The sequence below is a fragment of the Cetorhinus maximus genome, chromosome 24 (genome assembly GCF_964194155.1).
Source record: "Cetorhinus maximus chromosome 24, sCetMax3.hap1.1, whole genome shotgun sequence".
Lineage (NCBI taxonomy): Eukaryota > Metazoa > Chordata > Chondrichthyes > Lamniformes > Cetorhinidae > Cetorhinus > Cetorhinus maximus.
In genome coordinates, this window is record NC_135902.1 from 840,744 (window position 1) to 865,996 (window position 25,253).

Genomic DNA, 25,253 nt, shown 5'->3' on the forward strand with positions numbered 1-25,253 from the left:
GGTTCAAGAAGGCAGCTCACCACCACCTTCTCAAGGGCCATTAGGGATGGGTAATAAATGCTGGCCTTGCCAGCGACATCCACACCCCATGAATGAATAATTTTTAAAAACCCTACAATTTATGATTGGCTGTCTCTTGTAGCAGGTCTATAGTGTCTCAGATTAGGTGATGCTTCAGTTAAAATTAAAGTCTTGTAAAGCAGAGGATTCTCGGTAAGCTGCATGGCTTCTTGCAGTTGAATGTCCAGGTGATTGGTTCTCAGGTGAACTGGAAGTTGGAACAGTTGGATAGAGTCTTTTTCCCATTTTTGAGGTATTGCTTTTTATTATCGTGGCTGCTTAGATGACTTGCAGCTGGTTTGATGGTTTTCTGCTGGAACTTTGCACTGCAGAACAGCTTCTGGCTGGTTTGAAAGCAAAGTATGGCTGTCTCATCGTGTGACTTTTTTTCAAGTCCAATGTCCTTTTCCAAATAAGGAGGGTGGTTAACTCGATTATATGTGTGGTGGCTTTCACACCTTGCGAGTTTGAGACTGCTAGTTTCTTCGTATCTGAATTACCTGTTCAATTTGAAACTACCCTTTTGAATTCGTTTCAGGAAAAAGCATTGTGTCAACATGAGTCTGGATGGTTCCTTTTGTTCCCTCTGGAGATGGGAGTATTTTAATCCGTAAAAGTCAGGTGACCTCAGGTGCCATCTTTTTGCACCTTTTTGTGGTTAGTTTTAAAATATAAAAATTAATTTAAAGGTCAGAATAAACTGGAACATGACAGCAGTAAGAATACGAAAGCAAAATATGTTTTAAAAGGCAGGAAACTTGTAAATGTTGATGTTCAGAGAGGTTTGGGGGTACTCGTACTATAGTCTTTCATAAACGTCCTGGTGTATTAACAACTTGCTCAAATGTCCCAGATTTCAGCTTTTCCCTCTTTACATAAACAACATCAGAGATTTCTGTCAGCACTTCATCTTTCTGCACAGCATCAGTGTCTCGTCTCTTTCTCTCCCTCCCCTTTACTTTGTGCTCCGTTTACTATCGGCAAACCTAAAAGAAATCCTCCCTGCTGCACCATGTGGGCTGGAATGCCACCCACTCACCAGCCGTTAAGCGGCTATGCCAGAATGCTCCTGCATGTGCAGAAATCCTTCTCTCCGGCATTCAGAGCTGGTGCTGGGGCAAACTTTATTCCTCCAGAATGGACTGGTTCTCAGTGGGACAGCTTCCACTGCCCTGATTGGTTTGCCTTCCAACCCCCAAATTGGCCATTCTGTCAGAACATTGGCCAATCGGGGGATTCCATGGAGACAGCAGGTGGGGGCGCATTCAACTAAACTTCTCATTGAAAGATTGTATTCTTTCCTGTTTGTGGCTCTGTGTGCAAACAAAATCTCCCACACATGAGGTACGTTTAGTCATTTGGTAGTACAGAACTTGATTATTGCTTAAAAAGAAAGACCTATCAAAGCTTTTCATCTTATATTCATCATAATACTTCACAAGAATAATATAAGGGAAAAACAACAATTTACACTTTGAGAAGAGAGTGCTGATTGTTTGGCAAGTGGACTCTGATTGGTAGAGGTGGTGCCATGGAGAATGTACAGTTAACTACCGAGCACTGTTAGAAATTTTAAACCTGGCAGCTTGACCCTAATTGGTCAAGTCATTGCCCTGAGGAATGAGTCAGCAAATGGCTGTCACTTATTTTGCTTAGTTAAAACAGGTGCAATGTATGTACATGTTCTTTCTGTCTGCAAAGAACAGGGCCCTGTGTATTATTATATGTAACTTCCAGTACACAAATGCACCACACTGTGAGCCCAGCTAATAATCTTAAATTGGTTGTCAGTGTAATTCTTAACACACTGAGGATTATTTAGCAAATGTTGTCCAATTGTGGAATCGCATCTAATGTTGGACACTGAGTTTTGAGTTTTGCGAACACGGGGCTGGTTGGATACAGTCTGTACCCTGCCCATTGTGAACAGCGGCTGGGACATGCTGTTTGATTCTACCCGCCAGTCTTTGGGATGTACGGCCTACATACCCAGCATCACACCAGCACTGACATTTTTTTTTAATATTCACTCAAGGGATGTGGGCTTCACTCTCTTTGCCCTTGAGAAGGTGGTGGTGAGCTGTCACCTTGAACCACTGCAGTCCATGTGCTGTAGGTACATCCACCGTGCTTTTAGGGAGGGAGTTCCAGGATTTTGACCCAGCGACAGTGAAGGAACGGCGATATATTTCCAAGTCAGGATGTTGAGTGGCTTGAAGGGGAACTTCCAGTTGGTGGTGTTCCCATGTACCTGCTGCCCTTGTCCTTCTGCATGGTAGTAGTTGTGGCTTTGGAAGGTGCTGTCTAAAGAGCCTTGGCATACTTCTGCAGTGCATCTTGTAGAGGGTACACACTGCTGCTACTGTGCATTGGTGGCGGAGGGAATGAATGTTTGTGAATGGGGTGCCAATCAAGCGGGGCTGCTTTGACCTGGATGGTGTCAAGCTTCCCGAGTGTTGTTTGAGCTGCACTCATCCAGGCAAATGGAGAGTATTCCATCACACCCCTGAATTGTTCCTTATAGATGGTGGACAGGCTTTGGGGAGTCGGGAGGTGAGTTACTCCATTGCAGGATTCCTAGCCTTTGACCTGCACTTGGAGCCACAGCATTTATATGGCTAGTCCAGTTCAGTTTCTGGTCAATGGTAACCCGTAGGATGTTGACAGTTGGGGATTCAGCGATGATAATGCCATTGAATGTCAAATGGTGAAGGTTAGATTCTCTCTTGTTGGAGATGGTCATTGCTTGGCACCTGTGTGGTGTGAATGTCACTTGCCGCTTGTCAGCCCAAGTCTGGATGTTGTCTAGGTCTTGCTGCATTTGGACACGAACTGCTTCAGTATCTAAGGAGTTACAAATGGTGCTGAACATTGTGCAATCATCAGATCTTATATTAGAAAGAAGGCCATTGATGAAGCAGCTGAAGATAGTGGGGCCGAGGACACTACCCTGAGGAACTCCTGCAGTAATGTTCTGGAGCTGAGATGACTGACCCCCAACAACCACAACTATCTTCCTTTCTGCTAGGTGTGACTCCAAGCAGAGGAGAGTTTTCCCCCTAATTCCCATTGACTCCAGTTTTGCTAGGGCTCCTTGATGCCACACTCGGTCAAATGCTGCCCTGATGTCAAGGACAGTCACTCTCACCTCTGGAATTTGGCTCTTTTGTCCATGTTTGAACCAAGGCTGTAATGAGGTCAGGAGCTGAGTGGCCCTAGTGGAACCCAAACTGAGTGTGAGTGAGCAGGTTATTGCTAAGCAAGTGCCGCTTGATAGCGCTGTTGATGACACCTTCCATTACTTTGCTGCTGATCGAGAGTAAACTGATGGGGCGGTAATTGGCCAGGTTGGATTTGTTCTGCTTTTTGTGTACAGGACATACCTAGGCAATTTTCCACATTTCCAGGTAGATGCCAGTGTTGTAGCTGTACTGGAACAGCTTGGCTAGGGGCGTGGCAATTTCTGAAGCACAAGTCTCCAGTACTATTGCCGTAATATTGTCAGGGCCCATAGCCTTTGCAGTATCCAGTGCCTTCAGTCATTTCTTGATGATATGTGGAGTAAATCGAATTGGTTGAAAACTGGCATCTGTGATGCTGGTGACCTCTGGAGGAAGCTGAGATGGATCAGCCATTTGGCATCTCTGGCTGAAGATTATAGCAAATGCTTCAGCCTTATCTTTTGTACTGACATGTTGCGCTCCCCTTCATTGAGGATGGGGATATTTGTGGACTCACCTCCCTTGAGTGAGTTGTTTAAGTGTCCACCACCATTCACGACTGGATGTGACAGGACTACAGAGCTTAGATCTAATCCATTAGTTGTGGAATCGCTTAGCTCTGTATATCACTTGCTGCTTATGTTATTTGGCACGCAAGTAGTCTTGTGTTGTAGCTTCATCGGGCTGGCATCTCATTTTTAGGTATGCCTGATGCTGCTCCTGGAAGCCCTTCTGCACTCTTCATTGAGCCAGGGTTGATCCCCTGGCTTGGTGGTAGTGGTAGAGTGGGGGACATGCTAGGCCATGAGGTTATAGATTGTGGTTGACTGCAATTCTGCAGCTGCTGATGGCCCATCGTGCATCATGGTTTTGAGTTGCTAGATCTGTTTAAAATCTATCCCATTTAGCACGGTGGTAGCACCACACAACACGATGAAGGGTTTCCTCAATATGAAGACGGGACTTCACCTCCACAAGTACTGTGCGTTGGTCACTCCTACCAATACTGTCATGGACAATTCATATGCCACATTACGCATTTGTGTGATAAGCAGAACCTCATTTTGACTTTACAACAGCATCCTGTTAGTAGCGAATACCACTTGTGCACAGTGTGATACAGTTAGCTTCAGCTGTTCCTCAATTTTTTGAAGCACTTTGCCCCTCCAGGGTAATCTGAGGTGGACTGGGCACTTTTCAGGGCTGGAAGTGACAGCCTCAGGCCCATTCATGTGTTTGCGTGATATACGACGTGAAATGATCTTATCAGGGCAGCCATTATCCCGCAGGATGCCTTTGATGCCTTTTATTTTCAGCATCAAGATTATTTAGGACTGAGATGAGAAATTTCCTTATTCAAAGGATTGTGAATCTTTGGAATTGTCTACCCCAGAGGGTTGTGGATGCTACATCGTTGAGTACAGAGTATTCACAGCTGAGCATGACAGGTTTTTGACCTCTGAGGGAATTGTGGGATATGGGGGCGCGGGGTGGGTGAGGGAGAGTGCAGCTGAGGCAGAAGATCACCTATAATCATATGGAATGGCGGAGCAGCTTGAGGGGTCATGTGGTTGCCTCCTTCTCCTATTTCTTATCTTATGTTCTTAGGTTTCCTGTTGGGCAAGTGTGACCTCGGAATAAAGCATAAGAAATAGGAGCTGGAGTAGGCCAGTCAGCTTCTCAAGCCTTCTCCACCATTCACTACAGTCATAGCTGATCATCTACTCCTCTACAACTTTCTGCACTACCTCGTATCCTTTAATTCCCTTATCTATCGATCTCTTGAGTTTAGTATTCTCAATGAGCACCTTAGCAGAAAAGAATTCCGAAGACACTCGACTCGAGTCAAGAAATTTCTCCAAAGAACATAAGAAATAGGAACAGGAGCAGGCCATTCGGCCCCTCAAGCCTGCCCGCCATTCAATAAGATCATGGCTGATCTGCCTGAACTCCTCTTTCATGCCAGCTCCTCGTAGCCCTCAACTCCCCAATATTCCAAAAATCTATCTACCTGCTCTTTAAATACTCTCGGTGATCTAACCTCCACAACTCTCTGGGGTAGAGAATTCTAGACGTTCACTACCCTCCAAGAAGAAATTCCATCGCATCTCAGTTTTAAATGAGTGTCCCCTTATTCTGGAACTCTGTACCCTAGTTTGAGAGTCCCTCACTAGTGGAAACATCTTCTCAACATCTACCCTGTCAAGTCCCCTCAGAATCTTGTACGTTTCAATAAGATCACCCCTCATTCTTCTAAACCATAATGAATAAAGGCCTAACCTGTTTAACCGTTCTTGATAAGTCAACCCCTTCATCCCAGGAATCAGCCTAGTCAATCTCTTGTGAACTGCCTCCAATGCCAGTATATCCTTTCTTAAATACGGGGACCAAAACTGTATACAGTACTCCAGGCACGGCCTCGCCAACACCCTGTACAGTTGTAACAAGACTTTCTTATTTTTAAACTCCAACCCCTTAGCAATACAGGCCAAAATTCCATTTGCCTTCTTAATTACTTGCTGCACCCGCATGCTAACTTTTTGTGTTTCATGCACAAGAACACCCAGATCCCTCTGTGCTGCACTTTTTTGGAGTCTCTCTCCATTTAAATAATAGTCTGCCTTTTGATCCTTCCTACCAAAGAACGTGACCTCACACTTTCCTACATTAAACTCCATCTGCCAATTTTTTGCCCACTCACTCAACCTGTCTATATCCCCTTGCAGATTCTTTACGTCCTCATCACAACATGCCCTCCCACCTATTTTTGTATTGTCAACAAATTTGGGTACATTACACTCTGCCCCCTCCTTCAAGTCATTAATATAGATAGTAAATAATTGAGGCCCTAGGACTGCTCCTTGTGGCACTCCACTAGTTACGTTTTTCCAACCTGAAAAAGACCCATTAATCCCGACTTATCTCACCTAAATGGCTGACGTTTATTCTGAGACTGTGATCCCAAATGCATCCTCACAGCATCTCTCCTGTCCAAACCCTTAAGAATTTTATGTTTCAGTTAAATCACCCTTCGTTCTTCGAGGGAACATTGGGCTAATATACTCAATCTCTCCTCAGAAGAATCCCCTCATCCCAGGAATCAGTTTATTGAACCTTCCTTGCACACCCTCTAAAGCAAGTATATCTTTGTATAAGGATACCAAAACAGTACACAGTACTCTAGGTATGGTCTCACCAAGGCCTTATACAATTGCAGTAATACTCTTTAATCTTAAACTTGATTCCTTTTCTCCACATTATATTTCATCTGCCACATTCTTGTCAACGCGATTAATCTGTCTCTTTTTTACAGCCTCTTTGCATCCTCCTCACAGCTCTTTCCCACCTAACTTTGTATCCAAGTTTTCTGACTCTGTCCCCGTAATTAAGTTATTGATATAGATGTAAGTAGTTGAGACTCAATGTTGATTCTTGTGATACCCCGCTAGTTACAGCCTACCAATCCAAAGTTGACCAGTTTATTGCTACTCTGTTTTCTGCCCTTTAGCCAATCCTCAGTCCATGCGAATATATTACTCCCAATTCCATGATCCCTAATTTTGTGCTGTAACCTCTGGAGTTGCACCTTATTTAATACTTATTGAAACTTCAAATAAACTACATCCACTCTTATCAGTCGCAATCTACTCCATCACACTTAGGGGAGAGAGATGCAGGATCAGAAAAGGGTTGATAAGGAGACCCTTAGAGTAATGGTGATGAGAATCCATAGAAACTGAACTTTTCCAACATGTGTGATATACTGAGGATAACAATAAAGACTATAGGAAGGGCAGTCAAAATTGTGACTGCATGCACCTTGGTGAAGGAAGCTTTCAAACGAGGGAATGTATAATTGTTGCAAATTACAAATTAATTTTTAAATGTTTGCCATTGCGTGTCTAACGTCATACCTCTAGCTTCCCAATCACCTTAACCAACTTGTCCCTCGTATCCATATAGATTGCTCTTCCCTGGTTTAAGACCCTAGTTTTGGACTTAACAAAATCTTTTTGGTCTATATTATGATCACTCTTCCCCAGTGACTCCTCCATGACAAGGTTATAAATTAACCCCGTCTCTGCACAAAACTAGATCTAAAATAACTTATAACCATGTTGATTCCTTCAGATACCAATCTAAAAGAAAACTACCTTGAACACACACCGGAACTTCATCTCCGCCTATTACTATTTAGTGGGTGTGGTGCAATTTTTGACTTTGATGTTTGAAACAAGCTTGTGGTTATTTATTTCATAACCCCATGACTAATAATATTGCATTCCACTCTTCTTATCACAGCCTGTTTAGTATGGGTTTTTCATTTAACTTGATTGGAATTTCCTGCAAGTTTAATGATTGTTACAAAAATGGAACAGCAGAGAAGTTGGAGCCCACGGCGCATGCAACCTATACACAGGACAGTCTAATGTAGCACTGTGCTCCATAGACTAACAAAGACCCCTCCCAACTTTAATTTCTGGTCTGTACCATCTTGGGCGATCTGAAACTTGGAGGCTGCAATTTTTTCTCACGTTTGAGGGAGTGAGGGGGTGGGGGATATGTGGATATTTGGTGAGAGCTACACTAGGATTGGCTCTCATTTCTGACCAACTATCACTTCTCCATCCTCTCTGGTAATCTGCCAACTTGGCAGTCCCTCACACAACCTTTGCCCCAAATTTCCATCACTGTTCATCTTCTCCCAACCCCTTCCTACCCTGGCCCTGTCCAACTTGAGCTCTAATATCAGAACCATCTTCTGCTTCTGAGAGCCTCTTCCCAATGCATTACATTAACTGAGCCTAATGCAACTTTCTATATGAACCCTTATGTAAGCACTGTCCCTCTCCATTTCAAAATCTCTCTGCCACTATTTCAAAGCCCATCCTCTCCAGCCTTTCCTCTAGTCTCTCCTTGAATTCTTCCCAGCCCAATCTTCAGCTCTGCCCTGGCTTCCTTTTGAATTCCCTTCAGTCTGGCTTCACCCTGGGCTAAGGCACCAATGATTTTTCTGTTACTGTGGCCACTCTGCATTATCCATCCTTAGCCTCCTCAAGCTGTCTGCTGGGCTCAGTACAGTATATCATGTCATTCTGCTCTGTAAATGTATATGTGTGATCCCTGCCTGTCCCAACGTGGCTAGTGCTTCTCCAAAATGGTTTCACTCTTCCCTGGAATCTGCTGCTGACTCCCATCTCCCATAGTACCTGTGCTTTAAGTCTGATTAGTTGCGATGAGCTGGAATTTCCTTCTATTAAACAAATGCCATTGTCCAACAAAACTCTGCACTTGCTTCATTGACTCCCCTATCCTTCACTCAGACTCTACACTTAAAACCCAACAACTTTTCTGTCACAGTGAACAGTTACTTCCACCTTCACAACTTTGTCACCTCTGTCCATACAGCAAAATCCTAATCCAAACCTGCACAATCTCCAGGCCAACCTTATCCAATTTGTGGCTTCCTGAATCCATTGCCTATCCTTCTTGCACCAATCCCTGCCAATCCATCACTCTCATTCTTGTGGACCCACACTGGCTCCCCATCCCTCTACCTCCACCTCCAGTGGACCAAGTTTAAAATTTTTCTCCCTCTCCTCCAACCCACATGGCTGATCTAATTTTAACCTCAACTTCGCATTCCTGCTTACCCTCGATAAGCAAAGGGGTGAAAGGTTATGACGAATCTATCTACTTCTGCCTCAACCACCTTTTGAGGAAGAGAATTCCAAAGTGTCTCAATCATCTGAGGAAAAAAATGTTTGCCCGAGGACCCAGAACTTGCTCCTTCATTCCCCAAGAGACCCTGGAGATATTTTCTATGTTAAAAACTCTATAAATGTAGCTTGTTTACCTCGGTGTGACTGTTTGTTTACAGCTCACTTGGGTGATGAGATCCAAAACAGCTTGTCTTTTGTCAGAGGTGCAGATTTGACTTGGAGTAGACTTGAGTGAGACCTTGTGGGAGGCAGGCAGCAGAGGGCAGTTTGTACCCCAAGTAACAGCATCTTAAGGGAAGAGGGGGAAATTTTGTTCAGTTCTAACTGAAAAGTCCGGACCAATGTGAATTGACCCCTCAAAACAATAGTGATGTATCTGTTAAGTGCTAGGGTTAATGTATATTGCTGCCTGAGCTCTGTGAAAGAAAAAGTGGCTGGGTGATTCTCGGGCAGATTAATAACTGAACAATTCTCCAAGATTTACTGACTACCTCATTGACTTGAAAATGTTGTTTTTAATTTGATTTGTATCTCCACACATGTGCAGTACACCACAGAAAAAGGTAGGTGGGTGACTCTATACCATAGCATTCAAACAGGGTAACCAAGGAGTCATCAAGACCATCTAAAATTCCAAAGTGTAGCTGAGATCAGCTGAAGAGTATCTTACTACTTGTGCTTTATTTCTTGTCCCGCCTATAATAGCTTCGCAGATAAAATATGTGAACCATTTATAGGATGTTGACCAGTTGTTGCCGCTCCATGAAGTGGAACATTTCATATCAGTGCTGCTGGTTGTCCTAATGTGCACGCAACTCTTGGGACAGAGAGCATGGCAGGGCAAGTGTCAATGAGGAGCCCAGAGTAGACAGCAGAGTGGGACTGGGTTGATGCAGGAAAAACTGTAACTGAACAATAAGCTGCCTTTAAAGAAGAGTCTGGACACAGATTCACAAAAGGGAAAGGTAGGCCAAACAATCTAGAGCTCCCTGGATGATGAAAGGGATAGAGATTAAGATGAAGCAGAAATAGTGTGCTTGCGACAGATGTCAAGTGGATAATACAACCAAGAACCACGTTAAATATAGAAGGTTCAGAGGGTAATTGATAAAGCAAATAAGAGAATAAAGAGAGCATGGAGAGAGACTGGTAGCTAACGTAAAAGAGAATCTCAAAGTCTTCTGTAAGCATATAAATAGAAGAAGAGTGGTAAGAGGAAGAGAGGGACTGATTAGAGACCAAAAATGGGATTTGTATGTGGAGGCAGGGAGCATGGCTGAGGTCTTAAATCAACACTTTGCATCTGTCTTTACCAAGGAAGAAGATGCTACCCAGGCCAGGGTGAAAGTGAAGGTAATTCAGACACTAGAAGGGTTTAAAATTGATAAGGAGGTATTGGATTGGCTGTACTTAAAGCTGATAAGATACCAGGACTGGGTGAGATGCATCCCAGGTTATTGACGGAAGTGGAAATTGTGGAGGCACAGGCCATAATTTTCCAATCTTCCTTATACTTGGACTGGAGAATTGCAAATATTACACCCTTGTTCAAAAAAGGAGTAAAGAGAAGCCAGTAACTACAGGCTAGACAGTTTAACCTCGGTGGTGAGGAAGTTTTTAGAAACAATTCAGAACAAAACTAACCATCAATTGGGCAAATGCAGTTTAATTAAGGAAAGCCAGCACAGAGTTGCTAAGGGGAAATAGTGTTTAACTAACTTGCTGGAGTTTTTTTTGATGAAGGTAATGCTATTAATGTGGTATGCATGGATTTCCAAAAGGCATTTGATATCATGTCTTAAAACAGGCTTGTGAGCAAAGTTGGAGTTCATGGAATAAAAGGAACAGTATCATCATGGATACGGAATTGGCTGGGTGACAGGAAACAAAAAGTAGCGGTTAATGGATGCTTTATGGACTGGAGGAAGGTTTACAAGGGAGTTCCCCAGGAGTTAGGATCCCTGCTCTTCCTGATATATATTAATGACCTGGACCTTGGTGCAATTTCAAAATTTGCAGATGATACAGAACTTGGAAGTATTGTGAACCAAGAGGAGGATTGTGTGAACCTCAAAAGGACATGGACAGGTTGTTAGAATGGGCAGACAAGTGGCAGATGAGATTTAATACAGTGAAGTGACTCATTTTGGTAGGAAGGAATGTGGAGAGACAATATAAAATAAAGGGTACAATTCTAAACGGGGTGCAGGAGCAGAGGGACCTGGTGTATATGTGCATAAATCATAGAAGGTGTCAGGACATGTTGAGAGCACATTTAATAAAACATATGGCATCCTGGGCTTTATCAATAGCAGCAGAAAGTATAAAAAGCATGAAAGTTGTATTAAACCTGCATAAAACACAGGTTAGGCCTGAACAGGAACAGTTCCATCATGTTCCTGACTTGTGCCTTGTAGATGGTGGACAAGCTCTGGGGAATTGGGAGGTGAGTTACATGCCACGGAATTCCCAGCCCCTGACCTGCTCTAACCATGTGGACACAGACTGCTTCAGCATCTGAGGAGTTGCAAATGGTGCTGAACGTTGTACAATCATTAGTGCACATCCCCACTTATAACTTTATGATGGACAGAAGGTCATTGAGGCTGAAGATGGTTGGGCCTAGGACATTCACCTGAGAAGCCTTTTCTTTTAATCATTCATGGCTAGGCCAGCGTTTATTGCCCATCCATAATTGCCCTTGTTCAGAGGGCATTTAATAGTCAATCACATTGCTGTGGGTCTGGAGTCACAAGTAGGCCAGACCAGGTAAGGACGGTAGATTTCCTTCCCTAAAGGACATTAGTGAACCAGATGGGTTTTTACAACAATTGGCAATGGTTTCTTTTTAATTCCAGATTTTTATTGAATTCAAATTTCACCATTTGCAATGTTGGGATTCGAACCCGGGCACCCAGAGCATTACCCTAGGGCTCTGGAATATTAGTCCAGTGACAATACCACTATGATGTCCAGAGACAGATGATTGACCTCCAACAACCACAACCATCTTCATTTCTGCTAGGTATGACTCCAGTTTTGCTCGGGTTTGCACTCAGTCAAATGCTGCCTTGATGCCAAGGACAGTCACTTTCACCTTATCTCTTGAATTCAGCTCTTTGGTCCATGTTTGGTCCATGGAACAAGGCTGTAATAAGGTCAGGAGCTGAGTGGCCCTGGTGGAACCCAAACTGAGCATCGGTGAGCAGGTTATTGCTGTATAAGTGCAGCTTGATAGCAGTGTCGGTGACCCCTTCCATCAATTTGTTGATGATTGAGAGCAGACCAATGGGGCAGTAATTGGCTGAGTTGGATTTGGCCTACTTTTTGTGGGCAGGACAAACCTGAGCAATGTCCCACATTGCTGGGTAGATGACAGTGTAGTAACTATATACTGAAACAGCTTGGCTAGGGTCGCAGCTAGGAGCACAGGTCTTCAGTACCATTGCTGGAATGTTGTCAGGGTCCAAAGCCTTTGCAGTATCCAGTGCCTTCAGCCGTCTCTTGATATCATGTGGAATGAATCGAATTGGCTCAAGACTGGCATTTGCACTGCTGAGGTGGATCATCCTCTAGGCAGTTCTGCCTGAAGATGGTTGCAAATTCAGTCTTATCTTTTGAACTAATGTGCTGGGCTCAATCATCATTGAGGATGGGAATATATGTGGAGCTTCCTCCTCCAGTTAGCTATTTAATTGTCCACTGCCATTGATGATTGGATGTGGTAGGATTGTATAACTTAGATCTGATTAAATGGTTGTAGGATAGCTTACTTCTGTCTATCGCATGCTGCTCCTGCTATTTGGCATGCACGTAGTCCTGTGCTGTAGCTTCGGCAGGTTGACATCTCATTTTTAGCTACACCTAGTGCTGCTCCTGGCCTCCTGCACACTTCATTGAATGAGGGTTGATCCCCTAGTTCGATGGTGTTGTGGATATACTGGGCCATGAGATTACAGATTGTGGTTGAATACAGTTTTGCTGCTGCTACAAAGACAGAAAATGCTGGAAAAACTCAGCAGGTCTAACAGCTTCTGTAGAGAGAAAAACATAGCTACCGTTTCGAGAGCGTATGACTTTTCAGAGCTACAGAGAAGTGAAAATGTGATTAAATTTATACTTGTTAGGGGGGGTGAAGCAGGTGAGGCTGGATAGAAGACCAGCGATAGGTGGGGGCAAAGGAGAGACTGACAAAGATGTCATGGACAAAAGGGGTATTAATGGTATTGGTACTGGCTAAAGGAGATGTTGATGGTGAATGTGATGATAGCAGGACAAGGGTAAGCACTCTGGAAAGAATTTGGCTGTGAAAGCGAGTTTTGGTAAACACCTTGTCAAACACCAGGAGGGAAATGGAATTTCCAGCATCCACAGTATTTTGCTGGAAATGTTTATCTTACAGTTTTGCTGCTGTTGGCCCACAGTGCCTCATGGATGCCCAGTTTTGAGTTGCTAGACCTGTTTGAAATCTTTCCCATTTAGCACGGTGGTAGTGCTAAACGATAGAGGGGATACCCTCTATGTGAAGGCAGGACTTTGTCTCCACAAGTCTTGTGCAATGGTCACTCCTACTACTACTGTCCTGGACAGATGCATTGGCGAAGGTAGATTGTTAAAGATGAGGTAAGTTTTCCCTCTTAGGCTCTCTGACAGGTGGTAAGGCAACTGTCTTGCAGCCATGCCCTTTAGCACTCAGCCAACTCTATCAATAGTGGTGCCACCAAGCCACTCATGGGATGTTAAAGTCCCCCACACTGAATGCATTCTTTGCCTTTGCCACCCTCTGTGCTTCATCCAAGTTGTCTTCAAATGGAGTACTGATTCATCAGCTGATGGGGAGACAGTGGGTAGTAATCAGCAGGGGGTTTACTTGCCCTTATTTGAACTGATGCCATGCGACTCCCAATGCAACTCCCTCCTGACTGTATACCATTGTGGCACCACCTCTGGTGGGTCTGCCCTGCTGATGGGACAGGATATACCAGGGATGGTGATGGTGGTGTCTGGGACTTGTCTGCAGGGTGTGATTGATGAGTATGGCTGTCAGGCTGTTGCTTGACTGGGTTTGGCTGTCTATGGGACAGTTCTCCCAATTAGGGCACAAGCCCCCAGATGTTAGTAAGGGGGACTTTGCAGTGTCGACAGGGCTCAGTTTGCTGTTGTCATTTCACGTGCCTAAGTCGATATTGGATGGTTTGTTGCTTTTTTCTTTTTCATTCCTTTTAGACTTCATAGTGGTTTGATACAACTGAGTGGCTTGTTAGGCCATTTCAGAGGGCATATAAGAGTCAACCACATGGTTGTGGGTCTGGAGTCATAGAGAGTACAGACTAGGTAAGGTCGGCAGATTTCCTTCCCTAAAGGACATGAATGAACCAGTTGGGTTTTTATGACAATCGGCAATGGCCACCATTACTGAGATTAGCTTTTAGTTCCAGATTTATTAATTGAATTCAAATTCCACCAGCTGCTATGCTGAGATTTGAACCCTTTCCCAGAGCACAGTGGGCCCCCAGTCCCGTGGGCCTCTGGATTACTAGTCCAATGACGTTACCATTATGCCACTGCCTCCCCCAGCAAGGTACAATCAAATGATGAAGAAAACCAGGTGCAGTGAATCAAAGTAGAATTTATTAAGCAAGGATGGTAAATATACTTAAAAAAAAAGGCAGTGAAGACGGCATGGATTAACCCACAGAGACCGTGGATCGTCTGAGAGCTAATACCACAATCAAAGTCTTTCTCTTTGTCCTGGCTTGAGCTGTGTCTTCAGGACAGTTGTCACCATAGGAGTGATGGTGACGACTGTGTCAACAACTTTCAATATTTATTCCTAAATCTGAAAGTCTTAGTGCCAAATTTGGACATAGGTTATATTAAATCTTTCAATTGGCTAAAAGTGAGGCCACTTGCTTTCCCTTCCCACCTTCATGACTCAGTTCATGTAACCAGTAACTTAAAACAAATGCTCGTTGCTTGTACTCAATGCTATCTCTAGGTGTTACACTTGGCCTTCTCAAGTGCCAGGGTTAAACAGTGTGTCTTGGGGTAAAACTGGAGAAATAAGCAAAGAAGTTATTTTAAATGGCTTACTCTGTTTATTATACTTAAATGATCAATATGTTAGGAATCAATTCTAATTAAAATGTCTAAGTGCTTCTACTAGCCTTACGAACATACGAAGATATGAAATAGGAGCAGAGGTAGGCCATTCAGCCCGTCGGGCCGGCCCCGCCATTCAACAAGATCGAGGCTGATCTGTTTGTGTTTCGAATTCCACATTCCCATCTACCCCCGATAACTTTTGATTCCCTTGCCTAACAATTATCTACCTCTGCCTTAAAATATTCAGTGACCTTGCCTCCACCTTCTGAGGCAGAGTTTCAAAGTTGCACAACCTCTGAGAGAAAAATGTACTCCTCATCTCTGTCCTATAAGGGTGACCTCTAATTTTAAAACTGCCCTTAGTTCTGGACTCACCCACAAGAGGGAACATACTTTCCACGTCCACCTTGTCAAGGCCGTTCAGGATCTTGTATACTTCAATCAAGTCACCCCTCACTCTTCTAAACTCTAGCAGAATCAAGCCCAGTCTGTCCAACCTTTCCTCATAAGACAACTCACTCATTCCAGGTATCAATCTAGTAAACCTCCTGTGAAGCACCTCCAATGCACGTGCATCCAAACTGCACACAGTATTCGAAGTGCAGCCTCACCAATGCCCTGTGTATAACTGGAGCATAACATCCTTTTATGTTCGGTTCCTTTCATAATAAAGGATAGCATTACCTTAGCCGGCTTGATTACTTGCTGTACCTGCATACTAACTTTTTGTGACTCGTACATGAGAACATCTAGATCCCTCTGCACCTCTGAATTCTGCAGTCATTCTCCGCAGAATTCTGCTTTTTTATTCTTCCTGCTACAGTGAACAACTTCACTTTTTCCCACATTATACTCCATCTGCCAGATTTTTGCGCACTCACTCAGCTTACTTATATCCATCTGCAAACTCCTTATGCCTTCTTCACAACATACTTTCCTACCTAACTTTGTGTTATCTGCAAATTTATCTGCCATGCCTTTGTTCCCCCTCATCCAAGTCATTGATGTAAATTGTTAAAAGTTGAGTTCCCAGCACAGGCTCCTGTGGGACTCCACTCATCAGACAATTTGCCAATCAGACAAAGACCCATTTATGCATACTCTCTCTTTGCTGCCAGCCAGCCAATCCTCTATTCACATTAATAAGTTACCCCTACATCACGAGCTTTTATTTTCCGCAATAATCTTTGATGTGGCACCTTATCAAATGCCTTCTGGAAATCCAAGTACAGTACATCTACAGGCTCCCCTTCATCCACAGCACATGTTACTCCCTCAAAGAACTCTAATAAATTGGTCAAACAGGATTTCCCTTTCACAAAACCATGCTCACTCTTCCTGATTACCTTGTTTTTCTAAGTGCTCAGCTATAACCACCCTAATGATTGATTCTAACACTTTCCCCATGACAGACGTCAAGCTAACTGGCCTATAGTTGCCTGTTTTCTGCCTCCCTCCCTTCTTGAATAGAGGGGTTATATTTGCTGCTTTCCAGTCTGATGGAACTTGTCCAGAGTCTAGGGAATTTTGGAGAATTAACATCAATGCTTGTACTACCTCATTAGCCACCTCTTTTAAGACCCCAGGATGAAGTCAATCTAAAGGGAGGGATTGATGCTGAGAATTCTTGGGAGGCCTTGCATGTGCCTTTAAAGCAAAGGGGTGCTGTCTAGGAACACTCCTGGCAAGCTAACTCTTATCAGCAAAACCGTGTTCTCTCAGTACTGACAGCCTTGAGCCTTGCAGCTGCAATTGCTAGCAGCCTGGTCAATTTAACCGTTTAATTATCCATCTCTCAGCAAGCAAAAGCTTAAGCTAGTCTATTTTAAGTGTAGTTAGTATGGGATTCCAAAATGTTAGCCCTCATTAATATAAAATCCTAAAAATGGTATATTATCAAAATCACATCCCCTACAACTGTTGCTTTGTGTTTGTTACAAGCCTCTCCGACTTCTTGATTAACTGTACTGTTAGAGCAATATTATTGTCAGGGGGCTCATGAACTAAACCCACCAGTGTTTTCTACCCTTGTTATTCCTTATCTCCACCCATACTGACTGTACTTCCTGTTCTTTTGAGCTAAGATCCTTCCTCACTACTGTCCAAATGTCACCCTTTCTTATCAGGGCTACACCCTACCTTTTCCATTTTATGCCTTCTCTATACATCAGTCCCCTGGAATATTTGATTCCTAACCATGGTCACCATGCAATCATGTGGATAAATCCTATTTAACTCCTCTTGTGCCATTAATTTGTCCAACTCATTATGAAAGCTTCATGTAGTCTGATAAAACGCCTTTCAGTTTTACTTTTCACTATGGTCATTTAATCCTGCTGGTTTGTGATTTGGCCTAATTGCAGCCTTCAGAGACTCTCAAACCTAACTTGGTTGCTCCAGTAAATCTGACAAATTGACAGGTTTGACCATTAGCCTTTTCTTTTTAGTCTTATCTTTTTATAACTGAGCTGGGATTAACAATGAACCCACGTGAATCCCTTGTATCCTAGTTTGGTAGTTTTCCTGAGGAAATAATGAAGTACTTTAAAATGTTTCCATAATTGGAGAAGATATTTGGGTATCACTAGTGTTAAATCTGATTACACTTGGAGACTGCACTTATGTTGCAGCCTCACTGCCCCTATGTGGGAGTAGAAAAGGTCTAATGGCGATTACTGAATCCGCTGAAATAAAAATAGAAAATGGAAAAACTCAGCAGGCCTGAGAGCATCTGTGGAGAGAGAAACAGAATTAATGTTTTGAGAGCAGGCTCTGAAGAAGAGTCATATGGACTCGAAACGTTAACTCTGTTTCTCTCTCCGCAGACGCTGTCAGACCTGCTGAGTTTTTCCACCATTTTTTGCTTTTATTTCAGACTTCCAGCATCCGCAGTATTTTGCTTTTATCTGCTGTGGTTACTGCTGCTTATTTATCTGGGAAACTCCATGACACAAACCCTCCATGATGATTTGAATTGATCTTTTTTGTGTTGTCCTAACATTCAGTTCACAGCACAGAAGTGGGCTATTTGGTCTAGCAGGTTCATGTCGGTATTTATGCTCCACAAGAGCCTCCTTCCCTCCTCTTCCTTTTAATACTGTCAGCAAAACCTTGTAGAACTTGAATTGTCATTTTGTAAAGTCTGCTTTTAAGCTAAAATTCCATTTAGGCACATTTTGGAGGCATCATCACTAAGGCTTTAGAGCAATTTATAGTTACTGTTCAGACACACTCTGCTCCCGAGCCCCCACTCCTCTGTAGTCCAGTGGGGCTGAGGCCAGTTATAGAGGCTTGGGATCAGTTTCCTGGCATTACCCAGGAACGGACAGTGTGCCAGTGATGTACTTTTCAAATTGAGCCCATGGATTCAGAAATGGAGAGTTCCATTTTTTTTTTTCAGATTGGTTTAAGTTATGAACTTGAGTTTAAATGTTACACAATGGATGTGTGCTGAAAGTTGTGGTCCTTAACCTGTGGCTGTAGCTACGGAGCACCGGAGGTGGAGGTCATGGGCTTGCATGAGGAGAATGCAGCTGTTACCCAGATTCATTTCCTACCAGAACAGGTAATGCGTTCTTCTCTCTTCCGAATTATTTTTTGTCACTTCATGTTCACGTGTTCTTCTTTCTGTTCTCGCCTCTTCCCTGATTACACTAATTCTAAGGCTTTGTAGATTTGAGATGATGTCTATTTCGACTCGGATCCAACCAGAATAGTCTTATAGAATGTTACTGGCAGCAAGTATAAAGTGGCATTCCACTCCACTCTGCTGTACATTGTAAACCAGAGCTCACTGGAAATCAGAAATCTTTCAATTTGCAATTAACGGTATAATTGTAACATAGGTGAAGGGCTAGAGGGAATGGCAAGTGCAACAAGTCTTTTTCTGGAAACTAGTCATGGGAACAGGAATCAGCCATTCAATGAGAGCTTGTTCTGCCTTTCAATGAGAACATGGTTGATCTGCAATCTAACTTCATAAACCACTTTAGCTCCATGTCTCTTAAGACTTTTGGATAACAAAATATATCAATCTCAGTTTTAAAGTTAACAGTTGATCAAGCATCAATTGCCATTTGTGGAAGAGTTTCAAATGTCTACTTCACTTTTCTATGTAAAAGTGTTTTCTAATTTCACTCCTGATAAATCCAGCTCTAATTTTTAGACTATACACTTTAGTTCTAGACTCCCCTCAACCAGTGGAAATAGTTTCTCTCTCTCTCTCTCTCTCTCCCCTTTCTATTGTGCTTAATGTCTTGAAACTTTGATCAAATCAAGCCAGTATATCCTTCCTCAGGTATGGTGCCCAAAATTGCTCACAGTTCTCCAGATGCATTCTAAACACACCTTTTGAGACCTGAAGCATGACATCTACCCTCTTGTGTTCTAGTTCTGTGGATATAAAGACCAACATTCCATGAGCCTTCTGATTATTTTCTGTACCTGTCCATGACATTTTAATGATCTATGTACCTGCTTTGGCAAATCTATTTGGACATTCTAGCTTTTCGCTACTTTATTTTTTGTTAATTGTTCTTGGGTGTGAGCTTGGCTGGCAAGACCAGCGTTTATTGCCTATCCTTAATTGCCCTTGAGAAGGTGGTGGTGGCGGCGACACCTTCTTAAAACACTGCAGTCCATGTGGTGTAGGTACACCCACAGTGCTGTTAGGGAGGGAGTTCCAGGATTTTTATCCAGCAACAGTGAAGAAACAGCGACATCGTTCCAAGTCAGGATGGTTTGTGGTTTGGAGGGGAACTTGTAGGTGGTGGTGTTCCCATGTGCCTGCTGTTCTAGTCCTTCTAGTTGATAGAGGTTGCAGGTTTACAGTCAAAGGAGCCTTGTCAAGCACACTGCTGCCACAGTGTACCGATGGTGGAGGGAGTGAAATATTCAAGGTGATGAATTGGGCCCCAAACAAGTGAGCTGCTTTGTCTTGGATGGTGTCAAGATTCTTGAGTGTTGTTGGAGCTGCACTCATCCAGGCAAGTGGAGAATATTCCATCGCACTACAGACTTGTGCCTATTTGATGCTGGAAAGGCTTTGCGGAGTCAGGTGGTGAGTTACTCGCCACAGGATTCCCAGCCTCTGACCTGCTCTCGTAGCCACAGTATTCATATAGTTGGTCCAATTCAGTTTCTGGTCAATGGTAACCCCCAGGATATTGATATTGGGGGATTCAGCAATGGTTATGCCATTAATGACAAGGGGAGATGGTTAGATTCCCCCTTGTTAGAGATACTCATGCCTGACATTTGTGTGGTGCGAATGTTACTCGCCATTTATCAGCCCAAGCCTGAATGTTGTCCAGGTCCTGTTTCATGCAAGCATGGACTGCTTCACTATCTAAGGAGTTGTGAATGGTGCTGAACACTCTGCAATCATCAGCAAACATTCCCACTTCTGACCTTACGCTGAAAGGAGTGAAGATTGTTGGGTCTAAGACACTACCCTGAGGAACTCCTGCAGTGATGTCTTGGGGCTGAGATGATTGACCTCCAACAACCATAACCATCTTCCTTTGTGCTAGGTATGACTCGAACCAGTGGAGAGTTTTCCCCTGATTCCCATTGACTCCAGTTTTGCTAGGGCCCCTTGGTGCCACACTCGGTCAAATGATGCTTTGATGTCAAGGGCAGTCATTCTCACCTTGCTTCTGGATTTCAGCTCTTTTGTCCATGTTTGGACCATGGCTGTAATGAGGTCAGTTGCTGAGTGGCCCTGGTGGAACCCAAACTGAACATTGGTGAGCAGATTACTGCTAAGTGCACTATAACATTTGACGTCACCTTCCTTTACTTTGCTGATGATTGCGAGTGGATTGATGGGGCGGTAATCGGCCAGTTGGATTTGCCCTGCTTTTTGTAGACAGGACATACCTGGGCAGTTTTCCACATTGCCAGGTAGATGTCGTCTAGAGGCTGTACTGGAACAGCTTAACTAGGGGTGTGGTTAGTTATGGAGCTGTTATGACCGATGCAGTTGGTAAAGCGGAGTTATTTAAAATTCCCAGAGAGAAACTTTAAACAAGTGTCATAACCGATAATTTTAAGTGTTATGTTTGAGATGCGACTCTAAACTCAGGAATCAGACCACTAGTTCTCGAGGCTTTACATTAAACTAAATGAAACATTTTGTTAATTACACAAGTTTAAAATATATGTACACATGGCTACAAATTACTACTATCATAACTTTTAACAAATTCCCAAACTAATCTCCATTAAGACAACAGCAACAAATAGACTTAACCAAACACCAGGCAAAGCATTTTCACCTTACGAATTCAATGAGGCTCAATGTGGAGCCAGTTGGAGGCTTACAGCTGCCTTTTGATCTCACATTGCTTCAGCTCTGCACACCCGAAAACTACTGAAGTTATACCTACCACCACTGATTGAATTCAAATTCTCATTGTCTCACCAGTCTCTTTGAACTTTACCTTTTAACAATGAAACCCCATTCATCGTACCAATTTTATTAGTGATATAAACATATTGCTTGGTAACTGCCAGAAAGGCGTCAAGTTTTCACCCCACTTCTTGAAGCTCTATTCAAAAAATGCAAATACACTCTACCTCTCTGTTTACATATCAAACTAGTACATATCAAAGCACCCAGACTAGCTGGCTTTAATCTAATTAAGACACCCGCAGACTAAACCTCTATTTTAAAAGAAAAATATTTCCCAAAATATTATATACATTAATAGCTTCATGACAGGAGCACAAGTCTTCAGTAGTATTGCTGGAATGTTGTCAGGGCCCATAGCCTTTGCAGTATCCAATGCCATCCAGCCATTTTTTGATATCACATGGAGTAAATTGAATTTTCTGAAGACTGGCATCTATAATGGTGGGGACCTCAGGAGGAGGCCACTTGGCACTTCTGGATGAAGATGGTTACAAATGCTTCTTTTACACTGACTTGTTGGATTCCCGCATCGTTGAGGATGGGGATGTTTTTTGGAGCCTCCTCTTCCAGATAGTTGTTTAATTGTCCACCTATATTCACAATTGGATGTGGTGGAACTGCAGAGTTTTGATCTGATCAGTTAATTGTGCGATTGCTTGGTTCTGTCTATAGCATATTGCTTCTGCTGTTTATCATGATGTAGTCCTGAGTACTAGCTTCACCAGGTTGGCACCTCCTACATTTTTAGGTGCTGTTCTTGACATGCTCTCCTACACTCCTTATTGAACCAGAACTGACCCCCTAGCTTGATGGCAATGGTAGAGTGGTGGATATAGTGGACTATGAGGTTACAGATTTAGAAATTACCCCCTTCTATCCTTTTTTGGGCCCAAAGTGTATGATCTCAGGATTGCCTACTTTGAAATTCATTTGCCACAATTTTGCTCATTCACTTAAAATTAAAGAGGTGTTAGTAGATTATGCTTTCATCTACCCTGTTTGCAATGCAGTTTATCTTTGTCATCAGAAAATTTGGATATGTGACTTTCTGTTTCATCAGCTAAGTTGTGAATAAATATGTTGAATAGCTGAGGCCCCAACATACATTCTTACATCCTGTCAATTAGAGGACCTGCCCATTATACTTACTTTGTCTCCTGATGTTCAGCCAATTTCCCAGCCAGGTCAATAATTTGCTGTCAGTTCCATGAGTTTTAATTTCAACTAATGATGTCTGATGGGGAACTTTATTAACTACTTTCTGGAAGTCCAAATAAATAACATCCATAGCCATTCCCATGTCTACTACTTTAGTCACCTCTTCCAAAAATTCAAACAGATTCGTCAGGCGTGACCTAACCTTTACAAATCTATGCTGATTCTCTCTGATCAGCTGGAAGTTTTCAAGGTGTTCAGTCACCCTATCCTAAACTATAGACTCTAGTAATTTCCCAGTAAGAGATATTAGGCTAACTGGTCAGTACTTCCCGGCTGTTCCCCTCTCTCTTTTCTTAATTAGCATAATTTTCCAATCTAAAGGTGCAATTCCCAAATCGAAAACTTTGGAACATTATAGTTAGGACATCTGCAATGTTTGACTCTACTTCCTTTAAAACCCTCGGATGGAAACCATCTATTCCTGCAGGTTTGTCATTCTTTAATGCAATTGTTTTCTTAATTAGTGTTGTCATCCTCATGTTCGTTTTGGCGACTCCCTATCCCTGATTCAGTATTAGTTTCCTTTGAATGTCTGACATGCTGACCTCTTCCGCTACTGTAAATACTGATGCAAAGTAGTTATTCAACATGTTCGCCATTTTCTTCTTTTCCTTGACAGTATCTTATCAGGTTTCAAGGGGCCCAAATTGATTTTTACCACTAAGATAAAGCAAAATACTGTCGGAGCTATCCAACTTCACCTGCTCCGCCCCACTTAAACAGTATAAATTTCACCACATTTTTACTTCTCTTTAGCTCTGAAGAAGAGTCATACGGACTCGAAACGTTACCTCTGTCTTTCTCTCCACAGATGCTGGCAGACCTGCTGAGTTTTTTCCAGCATTTTTTGTTTTTAATTTTTACCACCTCTTTCCTAATGTAAAGGCATTATTAATGTTGATTTTAATTCTTGTAAATGCTTTTCATATGCCCTTTTTGTAGGTTTTAGCTGCTCTTTTCCAAGTCGCTAGGGTCTATGCTATTTTTTGCTTTTTACAAACTTTTTCTTGTAGTTTTATGTTGTCATGTCCCCGTTCAGGTCCCATTCTTTAATTTAGCTCCTAGTTTCTGACATTCTTCAAACAGGAACTCTTGCCTACTCTTCACTCTACTACTACTTCCAACATGGGCCATAACTGGATCCTGTCCTCCTCTCCAGTACTCTTTAAGCCAGTTTGAGGTGTCCCTCACCCTGGGACCAGGACTTAAGATGGATGTGATCTGTCCACCTAACCATTGAATCCTGTCCAATTATCACATTATGCTTCCCCTCTTCCTCCTCCCTACTTTGGGCAACCTCCTACTCCAAAGTAACGAGTCCCTGTAATACCAGCAAAGTTAGTGCCAGTGAAGGAAGATTTCAAAGTTACAAGGTCTCAGCAGCGCTCTTGGGCTCAAGCACCATGCAGCAATGTTGATTGTTCGGTGTCCATCAGTGTGTTCTGACTGAGGAAGAGTGGACAGGAGGATAAGTTTATGTACATTTTGTAAATCCACCACAAGATTTCCCCAACTGAATACTTCCTGCTTCGTGTCCTCCTTGAATACGCATTGCCTCAATCCCTGGCTTACCAAACCTCTGGGATTGGCTGGTAGTCTGCCAACTCTCAGGATCAATCTTGGACACTGATGCTAGCAGCCTGGGAGGGAAGTACTTTGTATTGGTCGTTCATGCCTATATAACTCCCCCTCTCTCCACCCCACCACCCCCACCCCCAACTATCTTACCCACTTTCTTGGTGCTTGAGGAACCTGTACATCTGCTCAACAATCTCAAGAATCACCCTGAAATTTCCACGTAGCTGGTCCCACCCTAGTTGTCATTAGGATTGTCAACCATCCCAGAATGGCCAGGAGTCTACCTGATTTGCCATCAATCTCCCAGTGGCTTTTAAAAGCAACCCAGGAGATTTTAAAAGGCACCTTTACTCCTCCTTGTACCTGTCACTGGAAATAATCGATCAAATTGATGACATAAGCTTAAATCTGAGTTGATTGAGAAAGACACACATTTCTAAAACAATATAATTCACTCCACTCGGTGCTTAGAAAATCAGATTGATAAATGTATTAAATAGATTAAAACAGTTAAAAATCAACATTTCAAACACACCTCCAAGAGTAGATCTTCAGAGGCATAATAGACAGACAGAGCTTGCTGTATCCATGCTGAGATCTGTCTGCCAATTAAAGGTGCTGGTTAAATTATTCATATCATTGAATTGGGAGGGCAGTAAGAAGACTTTTTAAAAAGTTTAGCATCACATCATACGAACATGCAAATTAGGAGGGGAGTAGGCCACTAGGCCCCTTGATCCTGCTCCAACATTCAATAAGATCATGGCTGATCTGATTGTAACCTCAAATCCACATTCCTGCCTACCCCTGATAACCTTTAACCCCCTTGCTTATCAAGAATATGTCTACCTCTGCCTTAAAAGTATTCAAAGAATCTGCTTCCACAAAAAGTTCCAAAGACTCTGACCCTCAGAGGGAGAATTTCTCATCAGT

At 42.9% G+C, this 25,253-nt stretch overlaps 1 protein-coding gene across 4 annotated transcripts in view; it reads left to right on the forward strand.

The window, feature by feature from the left end:
* The window catches only part of llgl2 (LLGL scribble cell polarity complex component 2), a 144,400-nt gene that overhangs the window by 63,898 nt on the left and 55,249 nt on the right, over window positions 1–25,253 (forward strand). For all 4 annotated transcript variants that reach the window (XM_078570640.1, XM_078570639.1, XM_078570642.1 and 1 more), the window contains one exon: window positions 18,593–18,674. In XM_078570640.1, the coding sequence (XP_078426766.1) occupies window positions 18,593–18,674 (82 nt within the window). The remainder of the gene's footprint in view (window positions 1–18,592; window positions 18,675–25,253) is intronic.